At 48.6% G+C, this 13267-nt stretch overlaps 1 protein-coding gene across 2 annotated transcripts in view; it reads left to right on the forward strand.

Annotated features, from left to right (window-relative positions):
* FBXO7 (F-box protein 7) overlaps positions 1-13267 on the forward strand; it is a 75909-nt gene that overhangs the window by 37203 nt on the left and 25439 nt on the right. For both annotated transcript variants that reach the window (XM_063447542.1, XM_063447543.1), the window contains exon 5: positions 10907-11048. In XM_063447542.1, the coding sequence (XP_063303612.1) occupies positions 10907-11048 (142 nt within the window). The remainder of the gene's footprint in view (positions 1-10906; positions 11049-13267) is intronic.

A 13267-nucleotide genomic window follows, 5' to 3' on the forward strand; every position in this document is an offset into this window, starting at 1 on the left:
GTGGTCAGGGTGGGAGGGTGGTGGTGTGGCAGAGAGGGGGAAGGGGAGGGAGGGGAAGGCTCGTTCGCCGACTAGGTCGGGGCCCCCCGCATTCCTCCGGACCATCCAGCCGGGCACCCCTCCGGGGCCCGAAAAGGCCCCCCAAGGTTTGACCCCCTGTCACGTTCCCTGCTCCGATCTCACTCCGGGAGTCCGTGTTGATGTTTATTGTGGTCTATTTGATATATACGTTATCCAGGGCATCCAAACATGCATGTATCTTTCTGTGGTGCCATTGAGAGCGGCGGTTAGCTGTTCCATTGCATGTATTTCTTCAACCCTATCCATCCAGTGTTGCAGGGTGGGAATCTGTGTGGTGCGCCATCGTGTCGGGATAAGCGTCTTGGCAGCGTTCAGGAGGTGTTTGGTTAGAGTCTTTTTATATATCAAGATGGGTAGCGGTGTATGGTGAAGCAGCATCTGAAGTGGTTGCAGGGGGATAACTGTGCCCGTGATATGTTCGATCTGGGTGTGTACCTGTTGCCAGTACGGGGTTATCTTTTGGCACGTCCACCATATGTGGAGAGCTGTGCCTACTTCCTTGTTGCATCGCCAACAGGTCGGCGATGAGTCCGGGATCATCCGTTGTATTCTCGCTGGGGTTCTATACCAGTTGGTTAATAGTTTATAGTTGAGTTCCTGTTGTTTGGAGCTAATAGAGCTTTGATGAGTCAAGATGTGAATGTTCGTCCACTGGGGGGTCGTCAATGTTACCCCTGTGGTTTCCTCCCAGCGAACGATGTGTTTCAAAGGTGCATGTTGTGTGGAGGATATCAGCATCGCATATATGGTCGAGATCCCTCTGCATAGGTGTTGCCGCTTCGTGCATAGTTTCTCAAACTCTGTGAGGGGTCTATGGAGAAGGCGTTTCCCTGGGAGGGCCTGATAGAACGATTTAACTTGGAAGTATCTGAATCTTTCAATCCCCGTTGGTGCCCTATCGGTGATCAGGTCCGGCAGTTGTTTTAGCGCGTCGGTCGTGCACCACTGCTGCATGTATGCCCATTCCGCGTCCCCAAAAGCCTCTACGTCGCGTGGAGATAGTCCCCCTGCCAAGTCCGGATTGTGTGTGATCGGTGTCAGCGGTCCCGGGGTCGTTGTCCACGCCAGTTTAGTCCTTATCGAGTACCATACTCGCAAGGTCGCACCGATAAGTGGGTGCTTGCGGGTTCTTACCGAGGTTAATGGGCCACTCAGCCATATTGCTGCTGGCAGTGAGCCTCCCATCTGGAGCCGTTCCATGTGTATCCATTGTTTCCGTGTGCGGGTGGCGTGCCAATCAACAATTCTATGGATGTGTGTGGCTCTATAATAGTCCAGGAGTGATGGGAGTCCCACTCCGCCCTGCGCTTTTGGTAGTCGCAGTTGCGATCTTTTCAGTCTTGGTGCCTTGGAGAGCCAGACAAACTTGGAGATGGCCGTGTCCAAGGTCCTGAAGTAGGTCCGTGGTATAGAGATGGGTATAGTCTGAAATAGATATAACAGACGGGGCAGGAGGTTCATTTTAATCGCGTTCATTCTCCCGAACCACGATACGCATAAACCAGCCCATCTGGCTAAATCCGAGCCCAGTTTCTGCTGTATAGGGGCGAAATTGTGAGTGAATAGCCGTGAGAGGTCTGCAGGTAGCCAGATGCCAAGGTATGACAGCTTTTCCTGACACCATGTGAAGGCATATTGTGATTTAAGTTGGGTAGTCATCGTATCGCCCGTTGTTATGGGAAGAGCCTCCGATTTGTCCGTGTTTAATTTTAGATTCGATATTTGTCCATATTCCTCAAAGGCCCTCAGGAGACTTGGCAGGGAGACCAGTGGTTCGCTAATAAAGAACAGCATATCATCAGCATATGCCGCCACTTTGTGTTCCTGCCCTTGCAGTGCAAACCCCCGTATGCCCCCATCCCGTCTGACCGCCCCCAGGAAGGGTTCCAGGGAGAGGGCAAACAGAAGGGGGGACAGCGGGCATCCCTGTCTCGTTCCGTTGCGTATGTGCACTGGGTCTGAGAGTGCGCCGTTCACCCTGATCCTAGCAGATGGTATCGTGTATAAGGCGGAGACCCACGCCAGGATGTGAGGGCCGAAGCCCATTGTCTGTAGTGTCGCTAGCATATAGTGCCAGTCTACCCGGTCAAAGGCCTTCTCCGCGTCTGTTGAGAGGAGAAGGACCTTCTGTGACGACTGTTTTGAGGCGTGTATGATATTCAAGGCTCGGATGGTGTTGTCCCTGGCCTCTCGACCTGGGACAAACCCAACCTGGTCTGGACATATCAGCTCCGGCAGAACCCAGCTTATGCGCGTTGCTATGACCTTCGTGAATAGTTTCAGGTCAGCGTTCAGTAGTGATATCGGCCTGTAGCTGGCACAGTTGGTCGGGTCCTTGCCTTCCTTTGGGATTACCGTAATCGTGGCCGCTAGGGTATCCCTAGGGAGCGTACCCCCCTCCAAGAGGGAGTTGAGACCCGCCAGGAGCTTGGGCATGAGTATGTCTCCGAGCACTTTAAAATACCGCACCGGTAGGCCATCGGGTCCCGGTGCCTTATTCGTCTTGGAGCCTTTCAGCGCTGCCTGGAGTTCCTCTATTGTGATGGGGGTTTCCAGTGTGGCTGTTTCTTCTCGGGTGAGGGTCCTCTCTACATGTCGTTGTAGGTATTCCGCTATGCGTGTGTCCTGGAGGCATCGGGCGTCAGGGGTGTCAACCCCCGGTAGGTTGTACAGGTCATTGTAGAACCCTTGGAAGGCGCTCAGAATTTTATCCGGTATTTGGGTGGTCGTCTGGTCTCTATTCTTAATTTTTGTGATCTGGCACATTCTGCGCCTCTTCTGTAGTACTCTAGCAAGTAAACGGCCGCATTTGTTCGAATACTCGTAGAAAAAGCGCTGGGACTTGCGTATCGTGTACTGAAGTTTGCGTTGGAGAATGTCCCTCAGTGCCCTTCTCGCATCTAGGAGGGATTTGTAGTCCGCGTCGGTCTGGGAGGCCTTATGTGTGGCTTCCAGGGTCGCTATCTGTGCCGTTAACTCGGCCACTCGCAGGCGTTGTTGTTTTTGTCTGTGGGTGCATAATTTGATGAGGTGTCCCCGGATGACACATTTGTGTGTTTCCCACACCGTCATGGCTGATGTCTCTGGGGTTTCATTTTCTCCAAAGAAGGTTGTTAGGGCCGTTCGGAGTTCCGCGACTACCGGTGCGTCATTGAGGATCGATTCGTTCAACCTCCATTGACGGTCCCTCGGTCGAAATAGTGGGGACTCGAGTGTAGCCGAGACAGGCGAGTGATCGGACCAGGTCATTGGCATAATCTCTGCTGTTATCAGCTTAGGCAGAAACTCCTGGGATACCAGTATGTAGTCCAGTCTGCTATACGAGCGATGCACCGTGGAAAAATAGGTAAAGTCCTTGTCTGCAGGGTGCATCACTCTCCAGCAATCCACGAGTCCGGAGCCCCCGAGGGCTCTTCGAATGGTCTGCAGACTTTGGCGTGTGAGGGAGCTAACGCCTCTGGAGGTGTCGCTCCTCGGTTCCAGAGCCACATTCAGATCCCCTGCAACCACCAGGAATCCCTCTCTGAATCTCTCCAACTTAGTCAGTGTCTGTCGGACGAACCTGCCTTGGCGGGTGTTCGGGGCATATACGCTTGCGAAGGTATACGAGCAGCCAGCTATTGTGCCTTTTACGAATAGATAGCGTCCCATGTTGTCGGCAAGGGTGTCTACACAGTCAAATGGTATCGTGTTTGCGAACAGAATTGCTACTCCTGCCTTCTTGGCTGTCTGGTGGTTCGCGAAAAAACCCACCGGGTATCGCGAGTCTCTTAGCGTTGGGTTTTCCGTGCCTTTGAAATGAGTCTCCTGGAGAAAGGCGACTGACACCCTGTCGGCCCACAGGGTTCGCAGCAGATGGGATCTCCGCTCGGGAGCGTTCAGGCCCCGGGCGTTACACGTCCAGACGTGCAGAGGGGCGGGCGTAAACCCCGACCCCATGGTCCCGAGCCTACTTAGGAAGGGGAGTGGGTTAGGGATAGATGCAGGGGGGGGGAGGAGGGGGGAGGTATGTCAGGCCCAAAACAGACCTGTATGATTCGGCACCTGTGGCGGGGGTGTCGCGTGCGACGCCCAAGAGGTGCGTCCCACGCCCCCCCCGTCAACCTTTGAGTGGCGCCTGTCTATGGGGATCCGGTCCCTTGGAGCACAGTTGCAGGCAATTGACACTATACCAAAAAGAGCGTGGTCAAAAACTATTAGCAAGTGCTATTCACAATTCCCCTGTCTGCGGGGTTACAGTAATAAGTAGAAATATAAACCAACTATCGCACACCCCCCTGGCCAGCGGTGGCTTGGCTTAACGGGAGGCATAAGGTTCCGAACAGAGAGGTGCTGTTTTGTATGTTAGCGGTGAGTGAATGTGAGCGGTTGGCATGGGGTTGGGTCCCTAGACTCCCGGGGGCATCTATCGATCTCGGGGGGGGAGGTAAGTTCACCGGGTGGGGTCGGGCGCGTCTGGAATATTCTAGGCACGTATGCATCTTGTCCCTGGGCTACTCCGTTGGGGTAAGGGGAGGCGCATGCCTTCTGCGTCACGTAGTTGTGGTGGGTCCTAGGGGGCCTGGGTGTACGGGACATTGTCTCTCAGCTAGTGACTATAGATCCCTGATTCTCACTACATAGTCTCCCGTCCCCAAATACATATGTGTGTCTACTGTGGCCCGTCGGGTCCCCCTCATGCTCTATGGCCCTTTCTGGTAACAGTTATTCGTCCCATGTGTGGGTCTCCCGGTCTAGGGCAGCAAGTCGTATTGACAAATATCATGCATTAGGTCCTCAACGATCAGTATACATTCCCTCCCCACTCTCTTGTACATCATAATATCACATAACATTTCTGACAGTGCATACACTTTTTTTCTTTTTTCGGACCCTTCTGGGGCATATGTCTCTAGGAGCCATCTTGGGGCAGTCCCTTCCCCCTGAACTGTATCGATGCTATGCCTTATGAGCGGAGTGGCGGCACATCAATCACATTGACAATAGGGGCCCCGCTCGGGCCTATACCAGAAAACATATTAAGCTGCTGTTTCACTATCGGGGTTGTAGTAGGTCAGCAGAGGTGTCCGCCCCAGGCAATATTATCCCTTCGTCCCCCCACCCAAATCCCCCATCTAGGGGTTGCATGTGTTGGCCACCCAACTTGTGTCTACCGTGCCCTGTGATGACAGTTCAGGTTAGTAACCCGCCAGTCTCCTGGTTCCCAGTGTCCCTTCCGGAGATGGGGGAGCTATCAGCGGCATTAGATACCCTCGTCCCTCTCCCTCCCCAAGTGTCCAGTACCCCCCCCGTTGCCTTGTGATCCCCATTGTCTATGAGTGTATATGTCCCCAGGTGTGTTCAGGACTCACCAACTCCCCGACCAATCGACCTCTCCTTGGGGCCTACTCTTCCGGGCCCTCCGGGCCCCCTCGCCGACGTGGTGGAGGATCGTTGCCGGGTAGAGGTGCCTGTGGGAGCAGCGGTGCCAGAGGGTCTCGTCGTGTTGCCACAGCTTCTTCCAGTATCCAGTTCCTTACTCCAACGGGTGGTAGGCCTAAAGTCCGTAGCATACGTGGGATTTCTTCCGGCCAGCGGGCCGTGAGCCATGTATTACCGTGTTTCACTTGGAGGCTGAATGGGAAGCCCCATCGGTACGATATGCGTTTATCACGGAGGGTACTTGTCACCGGTCTCAGGGCCCTCCTAGCGTCTAGTGTGAGGCCGGATAAGTCCTGAAAGAGTGAGACTTCGACCCCACGGAATCTGATGGGGGTCTGCTCTCGTGCAGCGGCCATTATTTGTTCTTTCACTCCTTGAGAGGTTAGGCAGCATATTACATCTCTGGGGTTGCCATCCTGTCGTAGAGGGCCCAGTGCTCTGTGTGCCCTCTCTACACGGAGTGTTTCAGGGGCCTGGTCCCGCAATATCTGTTGAAATAAGGCAATTAGCGTTTCCTGGAGCTGAGCTGCGTCCGCTTCTGGCAGGCCCCTAATCCGGATGTTATTACGCCGGCTCCTATTCTCCAGATCTTCCACTTGCCTGCGGAGCGTTAGGAGCATGTTGCCCTGTCTTGTAACCGCCACCTCTGTTGCCCTGTGGTGTTCATCACAGCCCTGGGCTGCTGTCTCTATTTCATCTACTCTTTGCTCGAGCGCAGTCAGGTCAGAGCGCATTTCGGCGAGCTCGCCACGCATTGCGGCTCGGATTTCCTGCACTAGGGTGCCAGTGTCTGCCTTGGTGAGCATGCTGGCTGAGATGTGTGCCAGTTCAGCCCTGATCTGGGCTAGCTCACTACCCTGTGCGACTTCTGTGCGGGGCTCTCCCTCGTTTTCCGTGGTTGGAGAGGCGGGCGCCATTTTGTGCTCACCATGCTGTTTTCGCGTGTCGGGCGGTGTAGCGACGAAATCGTCCATCGGGCCCGTGTGTCTTCTCGGTGAGTCTGTTCCCGCTGTCTCTGCTGTTAGCTGTCTCTTATTGCGGACCATTTTCTCCCGTTTTTGTGGCTAATTTTCGCTGTTTTGGCCGGCCAGGGGTGCGGAGCTCTTTCAGTGTGCGTCCTGCACCATGCTCGTCCAGGCCACGCCCCCCTTATTATTATTTTATGATAATTTTAAGTGACCTGAACGCTGTCTGATGTCGTGTAATCTAAACGTTTTAGCCTAGTTTTTACCTATAATCTGTATGTGTAACTAGAAGTAACTAATACAAAATAGAGAAGAATAAAGCGTCCCAAAGAATATAGGGAGGGAACAAAAGAGAAAGGGAGGGAAAATACTCGCCTCCTGTCATTATTAAAATTATTATTATTATTATTATTATTATTGCCATTTATATAGCGCCAACAGATTCCGTAGCGCTTTACAATATTTTGAGAGGGGGGATGTAACAATAAATAAGACAATTACAAGAAAACTTACAGGAATAATAGGTTGAAGAGGACCCTCCTCAAATGAGCTTACAGTCTATAGGAGGTGGGGTATTAGAAACATTAGGATAGGATTAAGATTATCTGTACACTACGTTAGCATAATCTGCAATTTTATTACATGACAGGAGGCTTCCTATTTTGCATTTTTAACGCTGAGGTAAAAACGAGACGGCCGCGTGCGAACATTGGCGAAAGTAGAAAATTCTGAAGGTATTCTCTCTAGTCCAATCTGGCGTACGCAAAATGTTTGTCAAGGAGGCTCCCGCCGAAAGGGCTCTAGATGCCGCCGCCCCTCAAACCGAATGGGCCCCAAAACTAGTGTCTATTCCAGCTAGAGATAGTAACCATCGAATCCATCTGGCTAATGTAGTAGTGGTAACAGGTTTGTATGGTTTGGTATATGAAATTAACAGTTGTCCCGTTCCGGAGGATCGAAGAGGTGCTGTAACCTCCACATAACGAAGTAGAGTGTTGACAACACAGAGGCGAGGAACCGCCGGGAAAAACAGATAGGACACGGACTTAGAATCAGTCTTAGTCCTGCGGGAAACCGAAAACGTAACACCGACAGGGGTTATAGAGAAGCCATCCATGTCGAATGCCCGAACGTCCGAAACACGACGGAAGGAGACCAGACATAACAGCAGTGTAAGTTTGGCTGCCAATTGACGGACGAAAGGGCCGCGGTGTCCGTCCAGTCCCGGATGAAACGGATAACTACATCCACATCCCATAATTGGTTGTATTTTGGAGCCGGTGGTCTGGCTAATTTCATGCCTCGTAATAGCCGACACACTAAGGCTTCCTGGCCCACTGGGGCACCGTTAATAGGAACATGAGCCGCAGAGATAGCGGAGCGTGTGACATTAATAGATCTGTATGATTTTCCGGTGGAGAATAGGTTGGACAAGAAATTTAGTATGGTCGGGATAGGTGCAGTAAAGGGATTGAGGTCCCCAACCATACACCAGCGGTTCCATATATTCCATGCTGCCATGTAGCTACGTCTTGTACCTGGTGCCCATGAATCCCATAGTAGGTCTTTAGTCGTTTGCGATAGGCCTGGGATTGCCCAAGATCCCCTGAAAGAGTCCAAACTAGTAATTCTAGGCGTTCTTGCAGAATTAGTGGATGAGGTTCCCCTCTCGGGTTCGTGAGGAGCATGGGGAACGTTGGTATGACCAGTGGGTGATCCTGCGACAATGCCAGTAGATCTGGGAACCATGCCTGACTTCTCCATAGAGGTGTTATTAGTATCAACGATGTCTGGAATGTGCATAGTTTGTGAAGTACCCTTGCCAGCATCGAAAACTGTGGAAACGCATATGCTCCGACCAGGGGCCATTGTTGCAGAAATGCATCTACTGCTTCGCTCTGTGGGTCTGGTAGCCAGCTGTAGTTTCTTGGTAGTTGTGTATTCGTGCGTGAGGAAAAGAGGTCTACGTGTAGAGGTCCTCTGACTGCTCTCACCCAGTTGAAGATTGTTGTGTCCAGGTGGCAATCGCTGTTGTCCCGCCAATGACGTGAGAACCAATCTGCTATGAGGTTGTCGAGACCCGGTAGGTATTCCGCTTTGATAGTTATGTTGCGGGGAAGGCAAAAACGGTATATGTCCTTTGTCGCTTCTGTCAAAGCTCGTGACCTGGCTCCCCCCAGGCGATTTACGTATTGGACTGCAGATATATTGTCCATGCGTAAAAGTATGCAGCAATTGGACATATTTTTGGCCAGACTGCGGATAGCGAAAAAGCCTGCTATCAGTTCTAGGCAATTGATATGTAATAGCTTTTCTTCTTCTGACCAAGGTCCTCCCGTGGATGCCTGTGCGCAGTGGGCTCCCCAACCCCACAGGCTGGCATCCGATTCTAGAATGAAGTCCGGGTTTGAGCCGAATATGGCTCTGCCGTTCCAGGCCTCCATGTGGAGGAGCCACCAATGGAGTTCTGACTGAACCTCTGCAGATATCTTGATCCGGTGATCGTAAGAGGGTCTTCGCGGGGCATGTCCTGCCAGTCCTCCTCCTCGGAGAGAGAGTCCTCTGCTCTCCACTCATCCATAACCTCCATTGAGGATGGAGGAGTATGTTCCTCCTCGTCGGAGGATGTCATAGGAGGGGTTGAAGGGCCCTGGCATTCCATCTGGTGGCTTTTCTTCAGTGGAGCCTTGCCATTCGCTTTCCGGGGGGCTGGACCATTGCCTTTCCAGTGCCGTTTAGAAGTGGCAATCTCCCCTGTAGACCTATCTGGGTCTTTAGTGTCAGGGTCCCCATTTGGCTATAGCCTTCTCCATCGAGGCTGCCACCGCTGAGCTAATCATCGACTGGAAGTCGGGTGGGGTTGGTTGTGAAGATTCGCTTATTTTTTATGGCCGTAGATTTCTATGTCTGTGGAAGACAGAATAGGTTCAGGTACCGAAGTACGAGAAGTAATAATAGTAATCACAGTAATGTGGTTTTCCACTTACGACTGGGGTTCACCCAGTGTATTTAATAGACCTAATCTGGTGATTGATAAGTCTGTCTGTGTATAGCACCGGTGCCTTTGATAATGGGCTAATGAGGGGGTCACCCTCAGTGAGACCGGGATGAGCGGTCATAAATATGGACAGTCCGTTTCGGCTGTATCGCCTTATAATGATATGGGGTTCACCCAATTATCATAGCCCAGAGGAGACCTACTGCAATAGGTTCCGTCTCCGTAGAGTAGGAGAAATTTACGGGTCACCCCAGTCGTAGTGTGGAGGGTGCCTGTAATTTACACGTGCAATATAATCTATGGGGGTCACCCCGAATTGTTTATGGCAATGGTGCGAGTATAGCACACATCTGGGGGTCACCCATCGTAGGGGGGTCACCCCTTCAATATTAGTAATTAATGTGCTTATGGGGGACACCCCATTTAGAGGGGTCACCTCTGGAATAGTACACTCTAGAATGATGGCACTGTTAATTGATAAAGAGTGTAAACATTTGGTGCTTAACTTGAATGAGGGTATTTCACCCTATGCTGCCATAACTGGCAGCTCCTATATGGGCAAGCTGTAGCTGATGCTAGATTGATAATCACTATATTTGCGTTTGGCTGAGAGTAGTGGTACTGGGGATGAACAAAATACATAGAAAAAGACCGTTTGAATCACGGTCTTTCAGCAGGTAAAATGGCCGGCTTGGATCTCGCGGGCCGCGAGATCCAAGACGGCCACCGTTCGCACCTAAACTGAGGTGCGGTCCGCGGTCGTTTGAAGCAGCAATCGCGGGCCGCCAACGCGAACCCAAGTGCCCCTAGCTCCCACCACCCGCTCAGATCCCCCAGAATCACCAATGTATACCCCTGAATAATATCGCGATCGCGGTAAAATGCCGCGATCGCGGAGGAAAGAAAGGGGCTGACCGGATAGAGGTGGGTGAGCAGACAGGAGAGCAGGTCAAGGATATGAAAATTAGTGTAAGAAAACACACATTAATATAAAAATGTAAGCATCTACTGAAAACATAATAGTAATAAATGGAAATATTAGAACAAGGTTAGAAAAAATTACTCTGACCTGTGCCTTGCTGGAGCAGCAAAGAAAGAGGAAATGGAATGCCTGTCAGAGACTTATATACATGATGTGCTGGACTCTGATTGGTTAAAACTTTTTTCATTTGATTGATTGACTTGTGCTGCTGGAGGCATAAAGTAAAGAAAGTTTATGCAAAATAGGAAGCCTCCTGTCATGTAATAAAATTTGCTCTCGACTTTTCTCATACTACAGTGTGTTAACTTCTATGTCTTTGTTTCCATGTGTGCCTTTGTAATTCTTGTTCCCTGATTGTTGTGCCTTCTCTGTTTTTCTAAAAACCTTTTAATAAACTTTGACTGACATAAAAAACATTGCTAGCAAAATCTAGATGTAATTCTTTTTATGTCTTGCCAGGGTGCAGAAACCAAAACCCTTGCCATTCCAGATCAGTGGCGCGGTCAGGGTGTGTACAAACTTCACTATTCTCACCCCATGTGTGATGAAGGCTCGGTGACACTATCATGTGTTCCCATGGGAAAACTTCTTGTTGTCAATGGTAATGCTTCCATTTAAAAATATAAAAATGCATTTTTATGTCCCCAGGCTTGCTCAACACAAGAGTCTTGTGTAAGAGTATGAAGAGTAAAGTGATGTTTCCTACATGACATACACAGAAAGACCGTTCATTCGCTTTATTTAGCTTTACTTTCAGTTTGGCTACTCTGGCCTCATATGTGAAATTCGCTTTGGCTTCTCAACTTAGTAAATAACTTTGTATATCTTTTATATAGCAATAAATTATTTTCTCTTTGCAATATTTCATACCAGGAATTTAAAGAAAATCTCCAGGATGTAGATTACATTATTAGTTTTTAAAGCTTTATATAGATAATGCAATAGAAATAGTAAACAAATACAGAAACGCTTTAAAAGTATCCTTTAAAACTCCTGTATTCACTGGAAATTCATGTAATAACTATGCATTATATTGCTAATTGTTAGTGACCAGTCTAGGTCCCAAGTTATCTTAAAGCGGCTCCTTGTAAATATGTAAAAATTGAATATTTTATAATATTTTACTATACTTTTTTTTTTCACATCTGTAATTTTACAGATTAACAATTTTTCAGCAGATATTCTGTAATTTTATCTTCAGGTATCAACCAGTTTCCATTTTGAAAGCTGGCTAAGAGCAAGTCAGAGTGAAGCAACTTTTCTCTATGAGAATCATTACTTCTGTAATATCAGAGTCAGAATAAATCTGGAGCAATGAAAGACCTATACCCCTGTACTCACATAACATGTCCAAAGTGAATCAATGACTGTTCTGCTTTTTCATAACCGCAACATGTATATCAAGCATGTCAAACTCACAGGTTAACACGTGTCAAATAAACAAGGTTTAAGTTTATATGGGCCACAAAAAAACAAAAACTTAAATTTTCATAGAAACTTTATTTTTAAAAGTACAGTATAAAAAAACAGCCCCCTCTACTAAACACCAGCCCCCCTTCTACTAAACACCAGCCCCCCTATACTAAATCCCAGTCCCCCTCTACAAAATCCCAGTCCCACCCCTTCTACTAAACCCCTGCCCCTGTTTAAAAAGAAATACATTAAAAATCCATCTACCCACACCTCTGGACCCTGCCCCTGCCTATTTCTAATGAATATCTTTGCTGGGCCACAAAGATATTCATTGTGGGCCGCGATTTTGACATGCTTGATGTACATCAATATAAAGTATTGAGCATCTGTATGAAATTAAATGATTCGTTATTCAAGAATCCTGCAGCATGTACATGATATTTACTGCCGGGCAGCACTTTCAGCGGTGTCATTAACATGAAGGAATTCTGTGTGTCTTGGAAGATATGGTGGATATGGCAGCCCTACACGCAAGATATGGAAAGGATTAACAGAGTTAAATTTTAGCCAATAATATGCATTTCCAGATGGGGAAAAACTATATCAGGATCATATTACATTATTGTTTTTAGAAATCCATGTTACTCTCCAGAGCCCTAAGCTAGAATCCTGCAGTGTAAGGGACATTCATTCCTCATAGCTTACCTTCCACACACAGCCTACCTCATATCACTGTGTGACATACTAGTGTGTAATGGAAAAATCAGGCGCAATGAATGAATTGCACACAGGTTAACTTGTTAAAGGAAAGCAGGTAACATTGGCATAGTATCCTAGTGTTAACAAGATGTAGTCCGTAAATTCCAAATGCAGGAATTGCTTATAGAGAGACCATCCAGAAAGCATATTCTGCACTCTCTGCTAAGATGTGACCTGGAGATTTGAAACGAAGCATTATAAGATAAAAAATAGACAGGCAGTAGCACACCATGTCTCCATGGCTGTCCTCTTTCACTAGTCTGAAGTCTATGTCTTCCAGCAGCTCAGCTCACACTTCTGCCAGTGGCTGAGTACATACTGAGAGGCTGATCCTGGAAGACATGGTGTGAGAACCAGGCTATGTATAAGGAGACCAGATTAAGCTGCAGATAGCTGGAAAACCTTATTTATTTATTTATTTATTGTTTACTCGATGTATTATGTTAATCTTTTTTTTTTTTTTTTCAAAAATGCATTGATAAAGAGGGAATAATAAAATAAAGTTCTGAAAGGCATTTCACAAAATGCTGAATACCATAATGACGTCAAGACTCTTCCATGTTAGTTAATTGATTATGTCAAAAAGTAAAACGTACAAAAATCAGATAGAAATAGCAGGAAAGATAAAGTAAGGTAAGAAAGCAAGGG

This window comes from Pelobates fuscus, chromosome 3, assembly GCF_036172605.1.
Source record: "Pelobates fuscus isolate aPelFus1 chromosome 3, aPelFus1.pri, whole genome shotgun sequence".
Taxonomy (NCBI): Eukaryota; Metazoa; Chordata; class Amphibia; order Anura; family Pelobatidae; genus Pelobates; species Pelobates fuscus.